Source organism: Lampetra fluviatilis, chromosome 24 (assembly GCF_964198595.1).
Source record: "Lampetra fluviatilis chromosome 24, kcLamFluv1.1, whole genome shotgun sequence".
In the NCBI taxonomy this organism is placed as follows: Eukaryota; Metazoa; Chordata; class Hyperoartia; order Petromyzontiformes; family Petromyzontidae; genus Lampetra; species Lampetra fluviatilis.
Genome location: NC_136298.1, coordinates 4526181 through 4551799, shown reverse-complemented (window position 1 = coordinate 4551799; position 25619 = coordinate 4526181). Strand labels below are relative to the sequence as shown.

General features: G+C 55.7%; 1 protein-coding gene across 3 annotated transcripts in view; it reads right to left on the bottom strand.

Annotated features, from left to right (window-relative positions):
- FREM1 (FRAS1 related extracellular matrix 1) overlaps window positions 1-24278 on the bottom strand; it is a 57296-nt gene extending 33018 nt beyond the window's left edge. Inside the window, exons 1-18 of one of the 3 annotated variants that reach the window (XM_078867548.1) lie at window positions 24171-24278; window positions 15680-16470; window positions 15037-15399; window positions 14155-14249; window positions 11870-12416; window positions 11248-11571; window positions 10524-10632; window positions 9521-9652; window positions 8862-9212; window positions 7325-7467; window positions 6367-6566; window positions 4990-5083; window positions 4083-4250; window positions 3108-3316; window positions 2826-2919; window positions 2099-2351; window positions 795-1013; window positions 84-269 (exon numbers count right to left, since the gene is read on the bottom strand). In XM_078867548.1, coding sequence (XP_078723674.1) covers window positions 84-269; window positions 795-1013; window positions 2099-2351; window positions 2826-2919; window positions 3108-3316; window positions 4083-4250; window positions 4990-5083; window positions 6367-6566; window positions 7325-7467; window positions 8862-9212; window positions 9521-9652; window positions 10524-10632; window positions 11248-11571; window positions 11870-12416; window positions 14155-14249; window positions 15037-15285 — 3373 coding nt within the window. In that variant the 5' untranslated portion in view covers window positions 15286-15399; window positions 15680-16470; window positions 24171-24278. Of the gene's footprint in view, window positions 1-83; window positions 270-794; window positions 1014-2098; window positions 2352-2825; window positions 2920-3107; window positions 3317-4082; window positions 4251-4989; window positions 5084-6366; window positions 6567-7324; window positions 7468-8861; window positions 9213-9520; window positions 9653-10523; window positions 10633-11247; window positions 11572-11869; window positions 12417-14154; window positions 14250-15036; window positions 15400-15679; window positions 16471-23043; window positions 23300-24170 lie in introns of those variants that run through there. The other 2 variants (XM_078867549.1, XM_078867550.1) reach the window with 2 other exon arrangements.
- Between the last annotated feature and the right edge of the window lie 1341 nt (window positions 24279-25619).

The following is a 25619-nucleotide window of genomic DNA, read 5'->3' as shown; positions in this document are numbered from 1 at the left end:
TTTTTATCATCATCGCCGCACGCGCGTGCGAGTTGCGCGCGTGCGCACACGTGCGTGGAGGAGGCGACCGGGCAGCGCCGTACCAACGCTGATGCCGGCGTTGCTGCGCTCGTGGCCGGGCGACGGCCGCGCGTTCTCCACGAAGCCGAAGCGCGGCGGCGCCACCAGCACGAGCAGCAGCCGCTCTGGCGGCGTGTCGGGGTCCAGCGCCGTCAGGTGCTCCGCCGACACGCGGACGCGGCCCGCCTCCTCCACCAGCAGCACCGCGCCTGTGCCACCGCCACACAACCAAAGGTAAAGATCCCCACCCCCCCCACTGTAAGCCACACGGGGGCCGGTTGGGGCAAGCGTTGTGGTATGGCCAGCAACCACGCAGCGACCATGGTCGTCTCCCCGGCGATGATAGTTATCCGCCGCGTGGAGGGAAAACCCGAGGACACGCAAACTCCAAATATACAGCAGCAGGCGTCAGGGTCGGGATTGAACCCACGACCTCCTGCATACCAGGCGAGGTGGGTAACATCTCCTAGCCACCGCAGTGCCGTAAGCGTATGGCATCACTGTTGTTACGTCGAGCTCTGGTTTCTCGAAAAATTCTTCAGGATGTTCGTGGCACACTTAGTCCGGGTGAGCTCGGACCAGGTACCTCACTCGTCAGTACCGCCCGAGGTTCGCGTCACTTCAACAGCTTCCAATTTCTCGACGTGGCCGAGCGCGACAGGAAGCCGATCGTCGTAACGAGCGGCCGTCCTCGAGGAATGCCCCCAGGAGCCCTGCGAGCGCCCCGCACGCACCCACGGTGAGCGACGGCGCTTCGTTGTCGACGGGCGTCACGGTGATGTTGAGGTCGTGGATGGGCAGCGAGTCGTGAGCGGGGAGCGGGGGCGGCTCGCCTCCCTCCGCACCGTCGTCATCGTCGTCGCCGCCGGCGCCGTCTGCTCTGCTGCCAGCCTCGGCGTCGGACAGCACCAGCGTCACCGTGTCGTGGACGGCATGCAGTCCGATTTCCCCTCCTGCGGAGACGCGGACGGACCGGCGGACAAACGTGACCCTTGTTGCCAGCGTGAAGGTGATCAAATAGACGTGGCCAAGAATAACGGGAATTTGACATCAGAATCAGAACACTGATTTATACCGGAGGTATCCCACGAGCTGTAAAGTTATTCTTCACAGATGTCCAGTAAGTTTCACAGATGCCCCACGGAGGATGTAATACAGGAGGTGTTGAGACTCAAGAGGTGTTAAGAAACACCAAATAGACTGCACCGATGACAAGGCGCCTAGCACCGGTGAGACACAGCCATGAAAGACGCTGGCTCTGGTGCCGGCCAATCGGTTTCAAGTACTGCGTACGTTATGAAAGTCCGTATGTTTCACCACAAATATGTGTGGTTTATGGTTGCTTGATGCCTTGTAATAATGGGTGTCTATTTGGTGTTTAAAATGTCGTATTATTTCCAGAAAGGGTCAAAGATTTGAGAAATGAAACTGCGACACTTCTCACCAATTCACCGATTTCAGGTCGCGTGTGTGTGTGTGACCCAAGCGTGACCCATGCGTGTGTGTGACCCAAGCGTGACCCATGCGTGTGTGTGACCCAAGCGTGACCCATGCGTGTGTGTGACCCAAGCGTGACCCATGCATGTGTGTGACCTAAGCGTGACCCATGCATGTGTGTGACCCAAGCGTGACCCATGCGTGTGTGTGACCCAAGCGTGACCCATGCGTGTGTTCCCACCCGTGGGTGGTCGCGTATCCCCGCGTGCGTACCCGTGTCTGTGTGTGCACCCAAGTCAGAGCGGTTATGGGGAGCGGTGGTGCAGCGGTTAACGCCAGTGACGATTATCTGAACCGGTCCTGGGCCTCCCCTAGGTCGATTCAGCCTCAAATGAATACCTGATACGGTGTGTCAACATCATCACTGGGGAGACAAAGGCGGCCGGGCGTGGTGCTGGCCGCCCACCCCCTCGTGCGCCGTGCCGGCATTCATAGGTGCCACTCGCTAACAGCACTTGCCCCAACAGTCTGTCAGGGCTACACCCACGTGACCCACGCACGTATAACCACGTGCCCCCGCCCCCGCGTACCCGCCGCGTACCCGTGTGAGTGTACGCAATGAGCCCCCGCGCGACGTCTCCCTGCGTGAAGCGCAGCGTGGGCACGCCGGCCCGCGTGAGCGCGCCGAGCGACGGCGCCCGCGCCACCAGGTAGAGGAGGCGCCCCGTCGCGCTGTCGGCGTCGCTCGCCGCCAGGTGGGCCACCGTCACGGGCACCGCGCCCCCCTCGGGGCACGGCAGCTCGGGGAGCAGCCCGGCCAGCAGCTGGGGGGACTCGTCATTGACGGGGGAGACCTGCGGGATCGGGGCGGGGGGGAGGAGGTGTGGGTAGGAGTCAGGTTTTGCGTTGTGGTTGCTTTTGACGCTTCTAAATGAAACCCTTCACCGTTCCGATGATGAACGGTCATCAGTTTATTTTCTTTCTTTTCTGCCCGACTCGGTTCTGACTACGTGCGTGTATGCCGAAACGCGTGTGCGTCGTCGAAACGATTTGCGAAAGGAATCGGAAGTAAAAGAGCGTGTGGCACAGTTTGGCGCCGGCTATCACAGAGTGCGGTCGTGTCGCCACGGTTGTCTGCGGTGAGCACAGTACAGTGCTTTAGAAAACAGCGGCGCTGCGCTTATCTGAATAAATTTTACACCAAGCCGCTCGGGGAGCTCCCCCCCCTGTAACGTGCAGACGTCTTGGAACGGGAGAAGGTTAAGACGGCGCCTTCATGCTAGCGCTCTCCGTCTTGTCACAAGTCCGTGCGTGCGTCCGGCGGTCACCTGAATGCGAAGGACTCCCTCTGCGGTGTTGGTGCCGTCGGTGGCCGTGATCACGACGTCGTCCTCCAGCGTCTCCGAGCTGTCGTGCTGGTAACTGCCGACGGCATCGCGGTCGGTTCAAGTTTCCAACGACGTCAACGGCGACACTTCCCGCGCGTTGCCGCGCCGTCTTTGTCCGCGTGTTTACGTGGTACGCCGCGCGTGTTCGTGCGTCTGCGCGTGCGGCCGTCCCGCGTGTTGCCGTAGCGCACGTGAACTCGTCGCCGCGCCGCGTGTGCTCACGTGAGCCGCAGGTCCCGTACGTGCGCCGCCGTGAAGCGGTCGCCCTCGAGCAGCGCGACGCCGTCGAGCAGCAGCTCCCCGTGGCGCGGGCGGCGTGACACGAGCAGCGCCAGCGTCGCCGCCTCCGAGTCGGCGTCCCACACGGAGAGCGCCTCCTCCCCCAGGGCGCACCACGCACCCTCATCCACGTGCACGGGGAACACCTCGAGCTGCATGCGCACACACACGCGCACACACAAACATACACGCGCCCACACACGCGCACACACACGCACACACACGTGCACACACACACGCATACACATGCACATCACGCACAAAGATCTCCCGTATAGCCGTAACAGACTCTTGGGGCAGGTGTTGCTCGCGAACACCTATCACGCCCGGCCGCCTTTGTCTCCGAGTGGCGATGTTTACACACCGCACCGGGTATTCATTTGAGGCTGAGTCGACCTACGGGAGGCCCAGGACCGATTCAGATAATCGTCATGCACACGCACGCACGAACGCATAGGCGCAAAGGTTCGTTTGCGAGTGCCTCTTGTCCCCTCTTCATTCGCGGACGATACCGCCAAGCGTCTGGTGACCTACATTGTTGGGTTAGGCGCCGCGTTAACGATCCAACCACATCCGCGTCGTCAAGACCCTCACACCACCCGACACACGTGCGTGCGTGCGCGTGCGTGCGCTTGCGTGCGTGTGCGTGCGCGTGCGTGCGTGTGCGTGCGTGCGTGCGTGTGCGTGCGTGCGCGTGTGTGCGTGCGTGCGTGTGTGTGCGTGTGCGTGCGTGTGCGTGCGTGCGTGTGTGCGTGTGCGTGCGTGTGTGTGCGTGCGTGCGTGTGCGTGTGTGCGTGTGCGTGCGTGCGTGCGTGCGTGTGCGTGCGTGCGCGTGTGTGCGTGCGTGCGCGTGCGTGCGTGCGTGTGCGTGTGCGTGCGTGCGTGTGTGTGCGTGCGTGCGTGTGCGCGTGCGCGTGCCTGTGGCGGCTGGTTGTCCACGGGCAGCACGGTGATGTTGAACGTGAAGCCCTCGGCCACGCCGCCGTGCCGGTCGGTGACGGTGAAGGCAAACTCCACGGACCGCGGCCAGGGCCCCACGTCGGCCATGGGCGGCATGTACGCCACCTTCATGTGGTTCACGGCGTGCTGCACACACACACACACAAAGGTCCCCCGAGTAGCCTTCATATGCATGTACGTATGTAGAACTTCTTTCCCACCCTATGTTGCCAACCGTGCTCATTGGAGGTTTGGGGGAAGGAGAACAAACTAAACACAATAAAGCAGCTCCAAAGAAATGAGTTTTAAACAGACTGTTGGGGCAAGTGCTGTTAGCGAGCACCTATGAAGGCCGACGCGGCGCACTAGGGGGTGGTGTGGCCAGCACCACGCCCGACCGCCTTTGTCTCCCCAGTGGCAATGTTTACACGCAGCGCCAGGTACTCATTTGAGGCCTAGGGCAGGCCCAGGACCGGTTCAGATAATGGTCACCGGTGTTGGCCGTGAGCGTAAATCGAACTCGGGGTCAGTTTCTTGCCGAATGAAGCATCGCAGTAGTAGTAGTAATAATAATCCATAATAGAGGTTTTTTTGGTTTAGATCGCGTAAATATATAAATGTGTCGTTAAAACCCACCACCACCCGACACAGCCAACTAGTAAGGGTTGTCACGTAAACAGAACGTGGCCAATTCGTCACTAGTACAGCACTAGTGTGTAGTGTATAGTGTAATGTATAGTGTAGTGTATAGTGTAGTATACTAGTACAGCACTAACCGGTGTGTGGGAGAGCCAAGCCTCAACATTTACAATCTGAGTACGACGTTCCACCAGTAATTACAACCAGCTTCATCAGGCGACGGCCAGATAAGAATTATGATAACAACCTGTGTGAAGGAGCGGATCTCAGCCACCGAAGCGTCTTTCGTCGCCTTGGTCATGCTGTCCATTGACACGAGCTTCCCGGCGTCCAGGGATCCGCTGTCGAGGCACACGACACAAGCCGACGTCAACGCTGCCGCGACAGTCCCACGATGAATCTCTTGCACGGAGAACCCCGGAGGAAAGAAAAAAAAAACCCGGCAGCATTCGATGTTCGTTTAACCAGGCAGGAGGCCGGCTGGCTCGGGGCTCAGAGAGCACTGAGCTGGCAACCGCTAAGATCCTGGGTTCAAATCCGGGCACCCGCCCCCCCCCCCCCCCCCATTAAACTGGGTTTGAGTGCGGCGAGTCGATGGCGATCACACGGAGAGCCGGTGGCCACAATCGCCCGAGCTCTGCGGTCCTCTGTATATGAAGGTGGTACCGGCCAATTAATCCTTTCCCGTTCGGAGACGTCCGCAAGTTGCAGGGTGGGCGGTCCCGTTCGCCTCTGAATCTCGGAACGCGCGAGCGGCTCAACTGTGCCACACGCCCTCCCGCACGGCCTTGTGGGAGCCTCTGTACCGATACACTTATTTTTATGGTTTCGTTTTCATGATGTACACATACGTCATCGGAACAGAATCGGAAGAAAAACTGATGACGTACACGTACGGGAAAGAGCTGATGAGTGTTTAAATGTGGAAGGAAACCGGAGCACTCCAGAGTAAACCCACGCATGTGAGGGGGAAACACTCTATCCCATCTGCTTCTGGCAGAGCCAGGGTATGCCAGCGGCACCTAATCGTGAGGCTCGTGATCCACCAACCCTCGCTGCCACCTCCACAGCGCTGGATTACAGGCAGCCACGTGCAGCAGTGTAGCCACCGCCGTGCATCGAGAAGAACCGACTCGGACGGAGTGCCGTGTGGAGGCCAAGCGCTGAGCTGGCGCTCCTGACATTGTTGGCAGACATCGAGGTTTCCACCACTTGTGGTTTAACCAGATTTACACAATTGAACAGAGTTTACGGTCCCAGCCTGGATACCAACAAACATAAAACCTTTCACTTAAATTCGATTGTACGTACGCATGTTAAACTTCTTTCGCACCGTACGTAGCCAACCGCGCTAATCACGCGTGCGGGGAGAAGGACAACAAACTGAACACAGTCAGCGGTTCTAAAGAAAAGGTTCTGCACTTCACGTGGCTAAACTCCAGCTCTGGTGGGACCGCCAAATCCAGCAAACCCCAAACTATGGGACAAGCTTGGCAGACGTGCGCCTATAATGACGTCGCGGGGACGGTCAATGTGCACGCGGTATCGTAACATCGCCGCCGTGATACCACGGCGATTTAAAATCACCCGCCGCCGCCGGCAAGCCAGCGCCCGCCACCCTCACCCGGCGCCGTCCACGAATCGGCAGGGCCGCACGAGGACGTAGAGCAGCTCCTGCGGGGGCGTGTCGGCGTCGCTGAACCGCAGCATCTCCCGCGTCAGCACCGCCAGCTCCGTCTCGCGCACCGCCAGGGTGCGCCGTGCGCCGCCCGCGACCTCGCGCGGCACCTCGTTGTCCACCGGCGTCACGTGCACCGTCATGGTCTGCGCGCGTGGGGGGGGGTCAGTCGGATGAGCGGACGACGTTCGCGGCCGCACGGCACCGCCATGGCCGAGGACGACCCGCCTCTTGAGATGGACGGAGCGTGGTGCTCGACGCGTCCCCGTCAGCGGCATTTGTGATCCTCGGAGGTTTTTGGGGTTAGATCGCGTGAATACAAATGCGTCGTTAAGCCCGCCACCACCGGACACAGCCAACTAGTAGGGTTTGTCACGTTGAGAAAACATGGCAATTCTTTACCCCGACAGCACGCCGGCGTGTTGGAGCGTAAACCCACGACAACATTTGCAATTCGACTATCGCGACGTTTCTCCGGTAATTACAACGAGCACAATCAGGCGACAGCCAGAGTTGTAGAGATATCCTCCTGTTTCGGTCTTAAACCCAAAAACCTCGATGATGGATAATATTGGTCACGAAAGCCGACTAGGCGTTAAACTGTGAATATATAACAGGCGACGTTTTGGGCAAAAGTGCCATGCAGAAGAAGGGGGTATTGCCAGAATCGTTACCCATTACTACGATTATCTATTTTTCCTTCCAAGGCCTCGCAGTGCTTATTAACGAACGTTGGTGAACCCACTGCAGCCTGCGCTACGCGAAAGCGGCGCAGTCACGTCCACGTGGCCCCCCCCCCACCTCAACCCCCCCCCCCGCCAACCTCGACCCCCTCCAACCTCGACCACCTCCACCACCCCCCACCCCCCCATCTGGAACCCCCGTCCCCCGGGAGTGCGCGTGCCTGCTTGTCGGACACGTTCGGAGGCTCGTGCGTGTCCGAGAGCACGAACTCGAAGGAGTCGTGCAGCTCCTTGCCGCCGCGGTGCTCGTAGAAGATGAGGCCATCGAAGAGGTCCCTCTGCAGGAACCGCTCCACGGGCTGCCCTGCTCACGCCACGAGCGCACACGAAGCCCTCGCCACGAGCGCACACGAAGCCCTCGCCACGAGCGCACACGAAGCCCTCGCCACGAGCGCACACGAAGCCCTCGCCACGAGCGCACACGAAGCCCTCGCCACGAGCGCACACGAAGCCCTCGCCACGAGCGCACACGAAGCCCTCGCCACGAGCGCACACGAAGCCCTCGCCACGAGCGCACACGAAGCCCTCGCCACGAGCGCACACGAAGCCCTCGCCACGAGCGCACACGAAGCCCTCGCTACAATCGCACACGAAGCCCTCGCCACGAGCGCACACGAAGCCCTCGCCACGAGCGCACACGAAGCCCTCGCCACGAGCGCACACGAAGCCCTCGCTACAATCGCACATGAAGCCCTCGCCACGACTGCACACGAAGCCCTCGCCACGAGCGCACACGAAGCCCTCGCCACAAACGCACACGAAGCCCTCGCTACAATCGCACACGAAGCCCTCGCCACGAGCGCACACGAAGCCCTCGCCACGAGCGCACACGAAGCCCTCGCCACGATCGCACACGAAGCCCTCGCCACGAGCGCACATGAAGCCCTCGCTACAATCGCACACGAAGCCCTCGCCACGAGCGCACACGAAGCCCTCGCTACAATCGCACACGAAGCCCTCGCTACAATCGCACACGAAGCCCTCGCTACAATCGCACACGAAGCCCTCGCTACAATCGCACACGAAGCCCTCGCTACAATCGCACACGAAGCCCTCGCTACAATCGCACACGAAGCCCTCGCCACGACCGCACACGAAGCCCGCGCCACGAGCGCACATGAAGCCCTCGCTACAATCGCACACGAAGCCCTCGCTACAATCGCACACGAAGCCCTCGCTACAATCGCACACGAAGCCCTCGCTACAATGGCACACGAAGCCCTTGCTACAATCGCACACGAAGCCCTCGCTACAATCGCACACGAAGCCCTCGCTACAATCGCACACGAAGCCCTCGCTACAATCGCACACGAAGCCCTCGCTACAATCGCACACGAAGCCCTCGCTACAATCGCACATGAAGCCCTCGCCACAACCAATGCCAGTTACACTCGTTTCTTTTTTTAAGCTATGGGAGGAACCCGGAGGAACCCCACGCAGGATAGGGGGAGAACGCACAAAACTACACAGGGCGCCCGAGTCGGGAATCGAACCCTGCCATGAGACACCTCCAATTCGCACGGTTGGCTACGTGCGATTGCGAAAGAAGTTCAGCATACACACATACGTTACCACCGCGAGACTCGACAATTCACCGCATTGCTAACCCAACGGTACACATCGCACCACCAATATATGCGAATCGAGAGGCGAGTCGCGGGTTGCGGGTGGGGATTAGCGGATCACGAAGTGACTCACCGGGGCCGCCCGGCTCGTCCTTACGGAGCAGCCGCCCGGCGGCGGGCGGCGCCGTCACGGTGAAGAGCACCCTGCCGTCGTCGTGCGGCTCGTCGGGGTCGCTGGCGCGCAGCACCTCGGGCGAGACGGGCACCGTCTCGCCGGCGCACGCGGCGAGCGCCAGCGCGACGACGAGCGCCGGCGGCGTGTCGTCGATGGGCGCCACGCGCACGGGGAAGGAGTGGCGCGCAGAGTGGCGGCCGTCCGTCACGCGGAACGCCACGTGGTCGCGGGCGCCGTCGCTGCCATCGTGGTGGTAGCGCACGGCGCCGTCGCGCAGGTCGCGCACCGAGAACGAGAAGCCCTTACCTCCTATGGGGGGTGGGGAGGGTGGGGGGGGAGGGAGGGTGGGAGAGCTCATCGAGTGACTGCGGCTGCACGCGTCGCCTGCCCTACTGCGCACGCTGCACACCGCACCGCCGTGCCCCAGCCACCCCGGGTCCCCTCCGTGGCCCCTTCTCCCACCCACGTGTGAGACCCCCCCTCACAACCCCTCCCCCCTCCTCCCCCCACACCATCCCCTCGTCCCGGGCGAGCCCCCCCACCCAGCCCTCCCCCCCCACCCTCCCCTGCCACCCCCCCCACCCACCCCCCCCACCCACCCCCCCCACCCTCCCCACCGCGCACGCTGAGGCGCCCGTGCTGCAGGCCGTCCACGGCGAGGATGCGCACGGCGGCCAAGTCGTCGTTGTCCACCACCTGGAAGCGGTCCCACGTGATGGCCCGCGACTGCCCCTCCAGCAGGTCCAGGCCTGGGCGGGGGGGGGATGCACACGGGGGCGGGGGGGAGGGTGGAGGACCATGGGGTGTAGGGGTGGGGGGGAGATGGAGGGGGGAGGTAGGGGGGGAGATGGAGGGGGTGGAGATGGAGGGGGGGGGGGGCGACGGGAGCACACAGGGGCATGGTGAGCCATCACACAAAGATGGTCACTGCATTGCGCTTCTGCGGTCGTCTGGAACGTTCTTCCATCCGATATTAGGAAGCCACTGGAGCGATGCACTTTTAAATAATCTCGTTTGGAAACGAATTTCTTTAGAACTGATTTTTGCGCTTAGTTTGTTGTCCTTCCCCCGCACCTCCAATTAGCGTGGTTGGCTACGTACGGTGGGGAAGAAGTTCAACGTACACACAGCACACAATTGACACAATAAGGAACACACGGGACCTGAAGCATGCATCCCAACGATGTGCAGGTACCATCTAGGTCAGTCATCCCCTAAGACTGTCCCGGGACCTCCTTCCATGCTTCACGTGGCCTCAGAGTGCACCTAGCCTGGCACAAGCGCTGTGGTGATGTGGCTGTTGTTGTGTGCGTGTGGGGAGCGGCTTCCCGAGTACGATGCCTACTCACGGCCAACAGCAGTGACGAATATCCAAACTCTTCCTGGGCCTCTCCTAGGCCGACTCAGAATTTTAACGAGTACCCGGTGCGGTGTGCAAACATCGGCATTGGGGAAGACAAAGGAGGCAGGGCGTGGTGCTGGCCACCCACCGCTTCGTGTACCGTGCGGGCCTCCATAGGACCTCACCAACAGCACTTGCCCTCACGTTCAAGACTATCGGGGTTAGGAGGGGGAGGGGAGATCTTTGCGAGTGTCCGTGTGGGGCCGCGCATCGCACACCCATGTTCCAGGAGACGCGGGGCGCGTTGGTCTCCGTGTTGCGGATGGAGATGTGGAGCATCAGCGGGGCGCTCCGAGCAAAGTACGAGTCGTGAACCTCGAACTCCGCCTGCCGTGTGAGTGTGCGTGCGTGCGCGCGTTAGAAGCGTGTGTGCGTTCGTGTGTGCGTGACACCAGAACCACAGGACACACAGCTCCATAGACAAGGACAAATGGGGCAAAAGTCCAGCCGCTCACCAGCCAGCTAGACAGACAGACCATTGCACAGACTCGGATTCAGCCGTGTAGCCATTGCAGACCCTGACAGAGACAAGCACCCTGCCTGTGTTCTATTAGGTAGACACACAGCCAGAGTGACCGACATTAATACAGACAGACACCCAGCCCGCCTGTGTTCTGTTGGACAGACGCTCACAGTCAGACAGGCAACCAGCCTGTACTCTGACCAGTAGAACAAACCAACACAGTCACTCACAGAGTCAACCAACAGCCAGCTAGACTGACGGACTGCCTGTGCTGTATTAGAAACACAACCAGCCAGTCAGAGAGACATGGACAGGCAGCGTCCAATATCCACATAGAGCTTGACGCTTACCTCACTCAGCCTCCCCCCGCCCTCCTTTCCACCACCCTGCCTGCTCCCGTGCCTGCCCACCTGTCTGCCCTCCTGTCCACCCGCCATGTCCGCTCTCCCGCCTGCCCCCCTCCCCGTGCGCCCACCCACCTCGTAGGTGCGTCGCTCGGCGTGGCTCGAGTTGGGCGGCTGGTACGCGACGAGCATCTCGTTGAGGTCCCTCCAGGTGAAGGAGGTGACGGGCCGCGTGTGGTCGCTCAGGTGGGTGAGGAAGCCCTCGGCGGGCGGCTCGGTGACGTTGAACACCAGGTCGTGGCGCGGCGTCTCGCCGTCCTTGGCGTCGAGCGAGGCGACGCTGATGGGCGTCAGGATGAACTGGTCCACCTCCAGGATGAAGGACGACATGGGGGCGGCGTGCGGCGGCTGGTTGGGCACGGCGCCCTCGATGTGCACGGGCAGCCACATGTGCTCCACCTATTGCGGACGGACGGAGAGTCCGCGGGCAGACGGACCCACAGTCATGTACGTACGTTGAACTTCTTTCTCACCGTACGTAGCCAACCGTGCTAATCGGAGGTGCGGGAGCGGGGGAGAGGACAACAAACTAAACTCGAACAGAGAGCACGTGGGGGTCACAAAAGGGCAGGGGGTGGGTGGTCAACACCACGCTCGGCCGCCTTTGTCTCCCAAGTGACGATGTTTACACACCGCACCAGGTACTCGCACACGCACAAACACGACACGCACACACACACCGACACGCGTGCCCTACTTTGTGCGGCTGGCCGCGCGAGCCATCCCGGATCTCCAGCACCAGGGGCACGTAGTCCACGTCGGGGCCCGGCGGGCTCAGGTGCTCGTAACGCAGCCCCATGCTCAGGAAGCGCTCGCAGGGCACCCTGCCCAACACCGCTCCCACCGCGCTCAACCTCTCGCCGCCCGGCGGCGGCGGTGGCGGCGCCAACTCTCCGCCGCCGTCGCCGCCGAAGGAGTGTGGCGTGTCTCCCCGCCCGCCCTCCGGATCCGGACCGGAATCCGCGTCCGCCGCCCCGTCGCGGTGGGGCGCTACGAGGCGGCCGTGCGCCGGCAGGCCGGTCTCCTCGCTCGGCACGCGGATCCAGCAGCTGCGGCCGCGCGCCGGGTTCTCGGCGTCGGGCGCCAGCGACAGGACGGAGCGATCGAGGGCGCCGCTCGTGCCCATGAACGACGCGACACGGAGCGGCGAGGGGCCCGGCAGGAGCAGCGCGGTGCCCGGCGCCGGCTCGGCGATGGTCACGAGCAGGCGCACCAGCTCCAGCTGCGTGTCCGAGTCCGAGAAGCTGCGGCCAGAGTACAGGGACTTTGTTTAATCTTATACTTTTTCCGTTCCGATGACGAACGTGCGCGTACGTCGTCAGTTTTTCTTCCGATTCCGTTCTGATGATGTACGTGTGCATCGTCAAAATGGAACCAGAAGAAAAAATAAAGTGAATTGATTGGTACCGAGGATCCCACGAGGCCATGCGGGAGGGCATGTGGCACAGTTTGGCGCCAGCTGTCTTAGGGTGCGTAGAGTCGTGTCGCTACGGTTCTTTGTGGCGAGTAAAACGTCTTTTTAAACAACGGCGCTACGCCTCTAAACATAACATGAACACTGAGCTGCTTGTCCGTTCCGAGCATTAGCAGTGAATGCGACCCCCCCCGACACACACACAACTTGCAGACGTCTCAGAATGGGAAAGGGTTAAGATTTGCCGAAAGACAAAACGGATCGCGAGTCAAAGTGCAACGGGACAGTCGCTGTCGCAAGAGCCGTTGCTGTGGGGAACGTCATCACTCCAACTCTTGCCACGGCTGCCGTTCGCCGTTCTTCCATTCTGAGTCGTGGACTCGGAGTCCAAGCAACGTGCAGAGTCAGTCCGAGCAGCACCAGTGCTTAAATGTGTTTTTTTTTATTTTTTATTTTTTTTATTTTAGTGAATGCAAAGTCCCTAAGCCAAGCGGTTGCTTCCGGTGCTGCTGTATTGAGGGCGAGTCGGCCTCCGCTGACTTTGTGAATTGGGCAGACTTCTAGGATGTGGTGCGTGGGTTTGCTCCAGCCCACAGGAACACAAGGCGCTTGCTCTCATGCCCCTTCGGTGGAGGTTGGCGAGTCACGGGCTGTGACCGGTCCTGAAGCTGTTGGGTGTGGACCCACTCCTTCCTGGGGAGGTTGTAACCAGGAGGTAGTCACGAGGTACTTAGTCGTATAGTTCGTTTTATAGTTATAGTATTATAGTTGTAGTGTTATAGTTTTAGTGTTATAATGTAGGTGGTATAGTTATAGTGGTATAGTTACAGTGTTGGTGTTATATCATGGGACCTCCTTTGCCAGTACCAAAATATGGTAATAGGTTTTTTCCCTTTTTTCTGGCAACCAAACAGTTGTGTTAAGATGTTAAAACACCAAACTGAAACCTTTTACAAGGAATCATGTCTGCATTAACCACAATACTTGTGGTCAGAATGCAAACAAAAAACATACTCTGATAATAAAGGCATTGTCCTTGAAACTGATTGGTCCACACCAGAGACAGCTTTCTTTTGAGCCTCGTCTCAAACGGTCTTAGACCAGAGGACGCCAAAAGGCGCCCAGTTTGGTGTTTTAACATCTCAACGCCTGTTTTGTTGCCATGAAAAAGGGGAAAACCTATTCTCATATTTTGGTACTGGCAAAGGAGGTCCCATGAAATAAAACACGTGTTAAGATGTTCAACCACCAAATAGCAACGTTTTGCAAGGAGTCAAGTCTGCGTGATCACCACACGCACTTGTGCTGAACACGCAGACAAACTCTGATAACATCTACAGGCGTCAGAGTCGGGATTGAACCCACAACCTCCTGTATACCGGGCGAGGTAGTTAACATCTCGTAGAGTGGGGTACAGCAGTGTCCAACGTACATCGTTGGCCACCTTCGGGGAGGCGGGGGGAGGTTTCCTGCCTTCCTTGAGGCAAGCTACGATGGTGGGGGGGGGGCACCAACTAAAGGGGAGCCCTGGGCGGTGGTGGAGCGACGTGGGACCTTGCCCAGCTCACCGGTAGAGCCGCAGCAGCACGAGGTCGTGGTCCAGCAGCGGAGTGCCGTGGTGAGTGTAGCTCACCTCCCCCGGGGCCCAGCGGCAGTTGAACACCTGCACAGGGCCAGCGGCGAACTTGCGGTGAGGCAGGGCGGTGGTGGTGATGATCAGACTGGCTCCTCCCCCCTCAACCAGTATATATACAAGGTCGGGTCTCTTGGGATGTCTCTTTACTTGATGCAGTAATTTTAGCTGTGACGGTTCCACCTGAAGACGGAAGCTTGTGTTGCCTCCGAAACGTCGTGATTTATTATTTTATTTCTATTATTTCTTCTATTATTTTTATTATTTATTTTTTATTATTTATTTTTTACCTACGTGACTTTACCGAAAAAACCTAAGAGTACGAATCCTTGCAGTCACGGAAGCTTCAAATCTAGAATTAAGTGAGAGTGTGGTTGATGATGATGATCTTTGATGACGTTTGAAGATAAAGATGATGATAGGATTGGTATGCATCGTGATAGTGTTGCTGATGATGATACTGCCAGTGAGTGCTGTTGATTATTATCAATGATGAGGATGGCGGTCGTGAAAGTGTTGATGATGATTATAATAGTAGTGGCAGTTGTTTATGATTTTTGAGCGTGAAGATAATGACAATACAACATGTGCTACTACAACAACCAACGCATCTATCAACAAAGACAAAGATCCCCTGGAAAGACTTAACAGACTTTTGCGGAAAGTGCTCTTAGCGAGTAGCAACTTCGAAGGCCGGCAAGGCACACACAAGGGAATGTGCCGATGTTTACTCCGCACCGCACAACCACCACAAAACCACCAGACACCACCGCCGCCGCCGCCGCCACCACCACGACGACGGTTCGCCCGCGCTTACGTGCGGCGCCACCTTGCCGGCTCGCTGCGTGATCGGCTCGTTGTGCACCACCTCCAGGCGGCACGCGTCACCGCTGGCCGCCGCCGCCTCCTCCACCCGCAGCTCCTGGCTCGTCAGCAGGACCCGGCCGCCCCTCGGCACCGCCAGGCCCCGGTTCACAACGACCAGCGAGGCGCTCGCCGGCCGGGGCTCCAGCGCCAACGCCAGCAGCAGCGGCGCCAGCAGCGGGAGCCACGGTGCCAGCTTCATCTCAAGGCTGCGGGACAGGTGGAGGAGGGTGGGTCTGCTGGTTGAAGAGGGGGATGCCCGAGTATTGTTTTTGGTGGAAGTTGAGATTTTGTTCGCGGTTTTTAAATGTCCTGGCTGCACGCGTGATCCATGATACGGGGGCCCGGGGGGCGCGGGGGGGGGGGGGGGGCAGGAAGGTGGGGGGGGGCAAATAGTCAACAGAGATGACGATCGGTGGGGTAGGTCGTGGGCTGGCAGAGGAGTCGGTTGGAGCCTCTGAGCAGGAGTGGAAAGGAACGAGGGGAGGGGGAGGCGGCCACTCACAACGCGCGTGGGCGGTGCTTGCGGTTCAGTGGGCGAGGTGACGTCACAAAAAAGTGGGCGGGGCCGACAGTGGGTGTGGCTTCCAGCTCACCGCGTGCTCAGGTTGAGCCTCCCAGACGTTGTGTCACCTTGGGGCACTTGCTGGGTCGTTGAGAGGGCAGCTGGAGGTCGCTGTCCTTTAGTTCCTCGGGCAATTATTGGCCGCCGTCGTTTCGATCTCTAATTCAGTTTTTTATTGCATCGTTTATACTTCTGTTGTTGTTGTTGCTGCTGTGGTTGGTGGTGGTTGTTTTGAATGTTATTTCAAATGTTCGGTTTTATATATTTGCGTGCTAATTATGTTTGTGTACGATATATCACTGTAGTTAGTTGTATTAAATGTTGTGAAAATGCAGTTAAGTTTTTTTCGGGTTAAATGCGTGCTAATTATACGGTATATTAATATCGCAGAATGTAAATAAACAAGCAACAAAAATAAACGATGTTGATTTGAATATCTTCTACTTTGTACGTTGGGCAGTTTTACACCTGCGACTATTACAATTATAGCTTTAAAAAGAAGATCATATATTATTCACATTTAACTAGCACTCTGCTTTTAACTTGTATATTTGTGTTATAATATTGATAATTATTAATATCAAAAATGTTTACACTACGTTACAAAAGTTACGATAGTACTCCACTATTAAACTATAGTACTATTTATTTAAATATAGTACCCTATTTAACTCATCATCTCCAACACACAAGGCATGTTGATCGCTCTAGCATCATTATATTTCAGTAAACATCTTAGCAATATCTAAACATTGCGATTTCACCGATAGTTTTAGTTTCTTCCTTGAACTCTTTGTTTGGTGGTGGTTGTTGTTGTTGTTTCTGTTGACACACACACAGACAATGGAGATGTCACAACAGTTACAACAAAGACAAAGATCCGCCTATAGCCTTCACAGACAGTTGGGGCAAGTGCCCTTAACGAGTCGCGTCTATTAGGAAGGCACACGGAGGGGAGTGGTCTCGCCAGAACCACGTCAGCCGACTTTGCCCAGTACTGATTTTCACACACCTCACCAAGTACTTATTTGAGGCTGAGTCGACCTAGGGGAGGCCCAGGACCGGTTAAAATAATTGTCACTGGTGTCACCGTGAGCGGGAATCGAACTCGGTTTGCCGGGTTCGTAGCGCAGCGCGCTAACCGCAACACCACCGCTCCCCACGCAACACACACACTCGCACGCGTACACACCGTACACACAGCACACACCACACACACACAGCACACACCATACACACAGCAACACACCACGATGGTCAGGTTGATAAAAGGAGAAGAGCGTGGACGTGGAACCGCAAAAGTAACGTATAGAAACTAAACTAAACATTTAAATTACATGGTAAGGGGCCGTCCATAAATGACGTCACGCGATTTTGGACGATTTTTTTACCCCCCCCCCCGTCGTCACACGGCGTCACAAAAAGTCAGACCCCCCCCCCCTCAAATATGACGTCACAAAGCTCTGCCCCCCCCCCCAAATAAAACATGCTCTAAATCGCTTTAAACTATTGTCATTGCAGTGCGTATTTAATGTGGCGCTGCACTCTGATGTTGTAGAAGAAAACATTTATTAAAAAGTCGATTTAATTAAGTAGAACGTGTTGCTACATTTATTTAAAGTTGCGCAATTTTGATGTGACGTCACATTTCTCAAACCCCCCCCCCCCTCGTCACAAATGTCTGACCCTCCCCCCTAGGTGCGTGACGTCATTTATGGACGGCCCTTAAGGCCCACTGAGCTATACAGCTATTTTTCAGAAGCGATCTGGCCACAACTGATAGCCCAATCAAAGTGGCTTATCACGTAGACAGTCATGGCAGCCAAATACACTACATGCACGTTGATTGTAAATGTGGAGGGAAAAACCGGAGGACCCCAAAACAAATCGATGCGACCACCGGGAATAAAGACACATCGCAAACTCCAAATATACAGCAGCAGCAGGCGGCAGGGTCGGGATCGAACCCACGACCTCCTGTATACCAGGCGAGGTAGTTAACATCTCCTAGCCACCGTGATGATCATGAGAGAGAGAGACACACAGCAAACTCCAAATATACAGCAGCAGGCGTCAGGGTCGGGATCGGGATTGAACCCACGACCTCCTGTACACCAGGCGAGGTAGTTAACATCTCCTAGCCACCGTGATGATGATGAGAGAGAGACACGCAAACTCCAAATATACAGCAGGCGGCAGGGTCGGGATCGGGATCGAACCCACGACCTCCTGTACACCAGGCGAGGTAGTTAACATCTCGCCATCGCAGCGCCCACGGTCTCGCGCAGCAACGGACTGGGCCGCACTGCGCCGTGCTGGCCAGCAAGCAGTGCCACAGCCCCACGGCGCACGGCCCCACGGCGCACGGCCCCACGGCGCACGGCCCCACGGCGCACGGCCCCACGGCGCACGGCCCCACGGCGCACGGCCCCACGGCGCACGGCCCCACGGCGCACGGCCCCACGGCGCACGGCCCCACGGCGCACGGCCCCACGGCGCACGGCCCCACGGCGCACGGCCCCACGGCGCACGGCCCCACGGCACACGGCCCCACGGCACACAGCCCCACGGCATACAGCCCCACGGCGCACGGCTGGTGCACGGGAGGTGATGGGCAGACGCGCGAAGCCGTCTGTGCGCTGGCGTGTGGCGGGGTTTCAAACGCGCGTGTGTGCAGCCCTGTGCTATGAAGAAGGGTCGTTGCCCGAAACGTTCCCTATTATTGTCTTCGCTTTTATGGCCACAGTGTTATGGCCACAGTGTTGTTAACGAATGTGCAGAGTTGTTGTTGTTCACTGTGTGTGTGTACAACACTGCCAAAGCAACATCAGCAGTCGCCACGGTGGCGAGATGTCAACTACCTCGCCTTGTATACAGGAGGTCGTGGGTGCAATCTCAAACCTGACGCCTGTCTATTTGGAGTTTGCATGCCTCTCTCAACGTGGTCGCGTGAATTTTTCTCCAGGTCCTCCAGTTTTTCCCTCCACATTTGGAATGAACATGCATTTCAAGTATTCGGCTGCTATGAATATCCACGTGATAAGCCACTTCGTTGAGCTATAATTTGTAATGGCCAGGCCGCTTCTGACAAAACGCCCTCTCAAGCTCAATGGGGCCTTACCTGGTAAAATATTTGTTTATTTTATTATAGTTTAGTTGCTTGGCTTCCAACAAGCTGACAACATCGAGGGGGACGTTTCGGGTTGAGTGGCGGCAGCAGGCGGATCAACTCTTCACTGCGCATCGTTCCCCTGGCATCGTCGAGAACAAAGTAACGGATATTACATTCCAGGGGCCAGGTTTTTTTGTTGCGAAAGATTTATCTACCATCACACGACCCGGCAACCTCACCCTGAGCAAGCACGTGCGACTCGCGTGGAACGCCGCAAGAGATACTCGTGTGTGCGTGTCCGTCCCCAACCTCCTTCCTTCCTTCCTCCGTGCCTCCCTCCTACCTCCCCACTGAAATTTATGTCTCTCCGATCCATTCCAGACAAACTGGTCCGGCCAAAAGCCCTCCAGTCCCCCCCCGCCGCCGCCAACCAAGGTTTTGTCTTTCTCACGACACGCTGGGAAGAATTAGGCACTGCGCTGCATGGTAATTACACGCCGAGCTCAAACAGCTCTGACAACAGATGGTGGGTGGGTGGGTGTGTGCGAGTGTTGTGCAGGGGGCTCGTGAAGGACACGACCGCCAAGGGCAGTTGCTATTTTTTTTCACCACTTTTATTTGCCCATACGAAGCTTACGGAGCGGTCTGCAGATCTGTTTTTCTCAGAAGCGGCCTGGCGATCGCCAATGATCAGCTCAACGAGGTGGGCTTATCATCACGTGGGAAATTTACGGCAAATACACGGAACGCGCGTTGATGCTAAACGTGGAGAGAAAAACTGGAAGACCCGGAGAAAAATGCACGCGACCACGGAGGAGACCATTTAAACTACAAAATATACAATCTTGATTTGAAGCTTTCGTGACTGCAGGAATCCATACTCTTTGGTGCTTTCGGTAAAGTCACGTAGGTAGAAAAATAAAATAAATCACGACGTTTCGGGCGCAACACAAGCGTCCGCCACCTGATGACGGACGCTTGTGTTGCGCCCGAAACGTCGTGATTTATTTTATTTTATACCTACGTGACTTTACCGAAAGAACCAAAGAGTATGCAAATATACAGCAGCAGGCGTCAGGGTCGGGATCGGGATTGAACCCACGACCTCCTGTACACCAGGCGAGGGAGATAACATCTCGCCGCCCTCCAGCAACAAAGTAGGCAGCTAAAACTCAGCAAGGTAAGGTCCACTGAGCTCTGGAGTTCTTTCCCCGAAGCGACTTCGCTATCACAAATGATAGCTCAGCCAGGTGGCTTATCACGTGGAAATGTACTGCAGCCGAATGCTCTAAAAACATGTTGATTCTAAATGTGGACTGTGGAGAGAGAAACCGGAGGACTCGGGACAAAAATCCGCACGATCACGGGGAGAGAGACACGCAAACTCCAAATATACAGCAGGCGTCAGGGCCGCGACCAAACCCACGGCCTCCTGTGAAGCAGTCGTGGGAGTTAACGTCTCGAGAGTGGGGTACAAGTCGCACACCTGTGGCGCATCTGGAAATGCACACTTAGAAACATGCATTGAGATGATTTAGAGTTTTTTTCTAGATTTGAAGCTTTCGTGACTGCAAGGATTCATACTCTTAGTTCTTTCGGTAAAGTCACGTAGTTATACAATGAAATTAAAATGAATAAAAATAAAATAAAAATCACGACGTTTCGGAGGTAACACAAGTCTCCGTCATCAGGTGGGACCGTCACAGCCAGATTTGCTGCATCAAGTGAGTTAGAGTATTTGGCTGCTATACATTATTTCCACGTGATAACCCAATTTGTTGAGCGATCATTTGTGGCCAGGTCGCTTCTGAAAAAGAAGGTAACAGCTCGGTGGGCTTTACCTGGTGAGACAACAAAAGTTTAGAGTTTTCTATTGTTGTGATTTGTTTACCTCTCCTATACTTTTCGTTCCTATCATGTTTGTGTGTTGTTCTTTGCTGTAATGTTCTGACCCTTGTGCCCCTACTGCACATCTGTGAAAAAGAGCTTTATAGCTCATCGGATTCCTCCAGTGTAAATAAAGATTCTGATTCTGTCTCGGACAGTTGCCCTCTGCTGGTACACGTGTGTCTGTCACGTGACCTCCTGCGAGCGGCGAGCCTTCAACGCACGCACTTCACGCGGCCCTAAAAGTGCACCTAGCCTGGCACAAGTGCAGTGGTGACGCCACTGTTGTTGTTTATTTGTGTCATGAAGAGTGGAGGAGAGCGGACGGTGCAGTAGCGGCTTACCACTGATTCCTCGCCATGGCGGGGGAATCGAACCAAGGTGGCACGGTGCGCTAACCACCGCGCCACCGCTCCTCCGCGTAAGTGCGGTATGCAGGTTGTGCTGCAGTGGCGCAAGAGGCGCAGCCCTGCAATTCCTTTCTCAAGCCACTGCTGGCGGAAGGGCCACCACTAGCGGGGGGTTCTTAGAGGCCACTTCTAGGGGGTATTTGGCCTACTCTTCCTAGCTGGCCAGACGCTCGACTGAACTTTCGGTGTCACCCATGAACTCGTGCTGCCTGTGATCTTAGTTGCGGGGATTTGTGAAACTTGTCCATTGTTGTTTCAACTGCCACGCCGGAAGATCGAGTCCCGTGTGCTCACCACTTACATGGACCACGGTAAGCATCACTGCGGTTTCAGTAAAAATGAAACTCAACACATTTTAAATACATATAAAATGGTTGACGTTTCGGGCAAATGACCCTTCGTCACAACGATACACACCACAACACACACCAACACAAACCACGCACCACAACACACACCACAACACAAACCACACGGACTCTACAATATACAGACAAAGATCCCCCGTATAGCCTTAACAGACTATATTCTTAGTTTTTTTCGGTAAAGTCACGTAGGTAAAAAAAATTAAATTAATAAAAGTAAAATAAAACAACAGACTGTCGGGGCAATTGCTGTTAGCGTAGCACCTATGAAGGCCGGAACGGTACACGAGGGGGTGGGTGGCCAGCACCACGCCCGACCGCCTTTGTCTCCCTAGTAGCGATGTTTACACACCGCACCAGGTACTCATTTGAGGCTGAGTCGACCTAGGGGAGACCCAGGACCGGTTCAGATAATCGTCACTGGTGTTCGCCGTGAGCGGGAATCGAACTCGGATCGCCAGATTTGTAGTGTAGCGCGCTAACCGCTACACTACCGCTCCCCACTGCAATTCCTTTCTCAAGCCACTACGCACACCACAACACAAACATACTGCACATTACAAAACAAACGCAAGTAAAAAACTACAAACACACAGCAACAGGAAACAAACAAACACACAAACACAGAAAAACACGACAGCATAACACACACACACCATGAAATATACACACACCCACACATCACACACACACACAACAACACACACACCCACACATCACACAACACAAAAAACACATCACTCACACACACACAATATAAAACATAACACGCACACTATGCTCAACACTGGCCTTATACTACAACTCAGCAACTTTAACTTTCGACTTTTGTCAGATAAACTCGCAACGTTAGCACGCGTGGCTACCCTTAAACGCCGATAGCAACCACAGCTCTCGTTTACACACTGGCCTGTGTTAATCCACTTGCTAGAGGAATGCCTCCACTTGCCCATTGGTTCATTGGGGGGTGGGGGCTTGATGGACCATACTTCACCACCTCTCCCTATGTATCTCTGTGATATCTGTCTGCTTATATGTCTGTCTATATGTCTCTGGTTCTGAGTTTTATCTCTCTCTCAAATTTAGCATTCTCAGGAAGAACGTAATCAACCAGGTGGGGTGTTGACTGTTATGTTATCCGACTCTCTGTTGTATTACATTACATTTCTAAGTATACTAGATTTGTGTTTCTATTTCATTTATACTTGATGACGATTGCTTGTGTTGCAATCGAAACGACGTATGCTAGTATTTAATTTATAATTTTTTCTTTATACCTTGACTTTACCGAAAGAACCAAAGAGTACATACTTCACCACGCCGGTCAGTAAATCTCGGTGACAATTAACAGATAGCAACAGCAAAAATAATTACGCAACCGTTTAAAACGCAACACCCGCAAGAAAAACAGACCGCAATATTGCTTTCGGTAAAGTCACGTATAAAGATAAAATAATAAATTAAATAAATAATGACCAAAGAATAATTCCTGCAGTCACGAAAGCTCCAAAATTAAGATCGCAATATTGCTCTTCTTTCTTGATAAAAAAATCAACACTCGCAGACGCTTCGGCAAGAGACAAACAGAAACGAGTTGACGAATGCCGCGGTGAGTCGGTACCTTCACTCGGCAGTTCAGAACTCGGACGGGGGGACAGCTGATTCGGGCTCACACCGCAGAGTAGACAAAAAGACAAAGCTCCCCCGTATAGCCTTCAACAGAATGTTGGAAGGGTGGTGAGGGCAAGTGCTGTTAGCGGAGCTGAGCGGACACAACGACGTCGCTGTGCTTGAGAGCCACAGCCGGACTGGGCTGTGTGCTGGGTGCCTGACAGTGCCATGGGGAGGGGGGAGCGTGTCAGACACGCTTCAATGTGCCCGGCCAATGCGCGCGGCGCATGTGTCTCAGTGAAATAATGAACTGGGAGACAGAGGGGCTGAGAAAAAGAGAGGGGGAGGCGAGACGGGAGGGAGCGAGCGAGCGAGAGAGTGAAACAAACACACACATACAAAGCCCCCCCCCCCCCCCGTGTAACCTGGACAAACTGTTGGGGCAAGTGCTGTTCGTGAGCATGAAGGCTGGCACAGCACACGAGGGGGTGGGTGGCCAGCACCACGCCCGGCCGCCTTTGTCTCCCGAGTGGCGATGTTTACGCATCGCAGCATTTGAGGCCGAGTCGACCTAGGGGCGGCGCAAGACCGGTTCAGACAATCTCCAGTTGACCGTGAGCGGGAATCAAACTCTGTTGGCTGGGTTCGTATCGCAGGCGCGCGAACCGCTACTACACTACCGCCCCCCCCCACCACACATACACACATACACACGCCTCTTCGCTCACATTCACAAATCCTTCTCCTTGAATCACTATTGTCCTCCAAGCCACACACACAGCTACAGACAAAGACTCCCCATATAGCCGACACAGGCTCTTGGTTGGGCAAGTGCTGTTAGCGAACACCGATTGAGGTCGGCACGGCGCACGGGAGGGGTGATTTGACCCAGCAGCACTCCACGCTGCCTTTGTCTCCCCAGTGTGTGTGTGTGTGTCTTAAGACCGAGTCGACCTAGGGGAGGTCCAGGACCGGTTCAAGTATTCGCCACTGACATGAGCCCGTTCGCCGTTACTGGCGATCGCAGCAAAATACCTTTAGCCACCACCACGCCACACGCACCACTTTTTACATCACAACGCAGCATCGCGACCACACTCCAGCATGTGAATCACAACGGCGTTGAGCCCAACTTACCGCTCTCAGCTCCTCGTGCCCTGCTCACAACAGCACGGCACACACGGCACACACAGCCGCCTCCTCGTTCGTCTCTCTCGCTCAACCCGGACCCCCTTCGCTCCCCTCTCCCGGTCTGTTCCGAGCCCAGCTGGTTTGAGATGCCCCCCCCCACCACCACTTCCCACCCTAAGCAATCACTTCCACGTGCAACTGTTGCTCGCCAGTGAGGGTAGGGGAGGGGACGATGTACGTCCTAGTCGTCGTATTCTCCGTGTGGCCGATGTTGACCGACAGCTGTAGTTTCACGTGGAGGTGGTTGAGCCAGATCATTGCCTCCTCTGTCGTGTTTGTGAATGGGGAATTGAGTCGTCATGTCCCATGGTTCCTGCTCTTGATGGTGACCAGTCGCATACTGCTGGAGAGTTTTTAGTTTTGCATTTGTGATGTAGCGAGGATGTTGTCTTAAACTCACCTCTCTTCCCCATAAAATAGTACTGCACCGGTATTCTACTTTTAGAGGCAAAAACGCAGTAGTATACAGGGCGGTTCACAAGTCAGGACACATAGGGTGATTTAATTCATTTCAACATTGGCGTTATTTTTTTAATTACATTTTGTTTAAGTTTTTTTAAAGTATTATCATTCTTAAAAAAAAAATCTTCCTCCGGCTTTTCCCCTCCAAATTTGAAACACGCGTTTCGAGTTTTGGGCCGCTATAAATTCCCACCCGATAAGCCACTTCGCGTTGTTGAGCTCTCCTTTGTGGCCAGGTCGCTCCTGAAAAAAATAGCTGTACAACATCTCAGTGGGCCTTACCTGCTAACACACGTAACAAAAACAACGGTTTCGTTTTTAGTTGACATGCACGATGCGTCTCAGCCGTGCCAGGGTTTTTGGCCGCGGGCTGATGTCACGGCGAAGGAATGCATTTGCCTAGGAAGCGAAAAAATAAAAACTTCCTTCCTCCCGCGAGAAACCCACGGCGACTCGCGAAGGTTCACGGCAAAGTTTTGGCGGAGTGTCGTTTCCGCTGTTGTCCTCTCCTTTGCCGGGCATGCAAACTCTGGACTGGTTTCAACTTTCGGTGCCTCTCGATTTAAAGCTTTCGTGACTGCAGGGATTCATCTTCTTGGTTCTTTCGGTAAAGTCACATAGAATGGAAATAATAAAATAATAAAAATAATAAAAATAAAACATAATAAAATAATTCTTACGACGTTTCGGCCACAACGCAAGCAGCCGTCCTCAGGTGGAGAACAGGTCTGTCGAGAGAATTATTTTATTATGTTTTATTTTTATTATTTCCATTCTACGTGACTTTACCGAAAGAACCAAGAAGATTTCGGTGCCTCGTCAACAATCCAATGAATTTGCCACTGCAGCAGTGCCGGAGGGAGCGAAGTGCGGGGCCTGTAGCATATGTTGTTATAAAGGGGCCCTAAATATACAAAAAACTAATTTAAACAC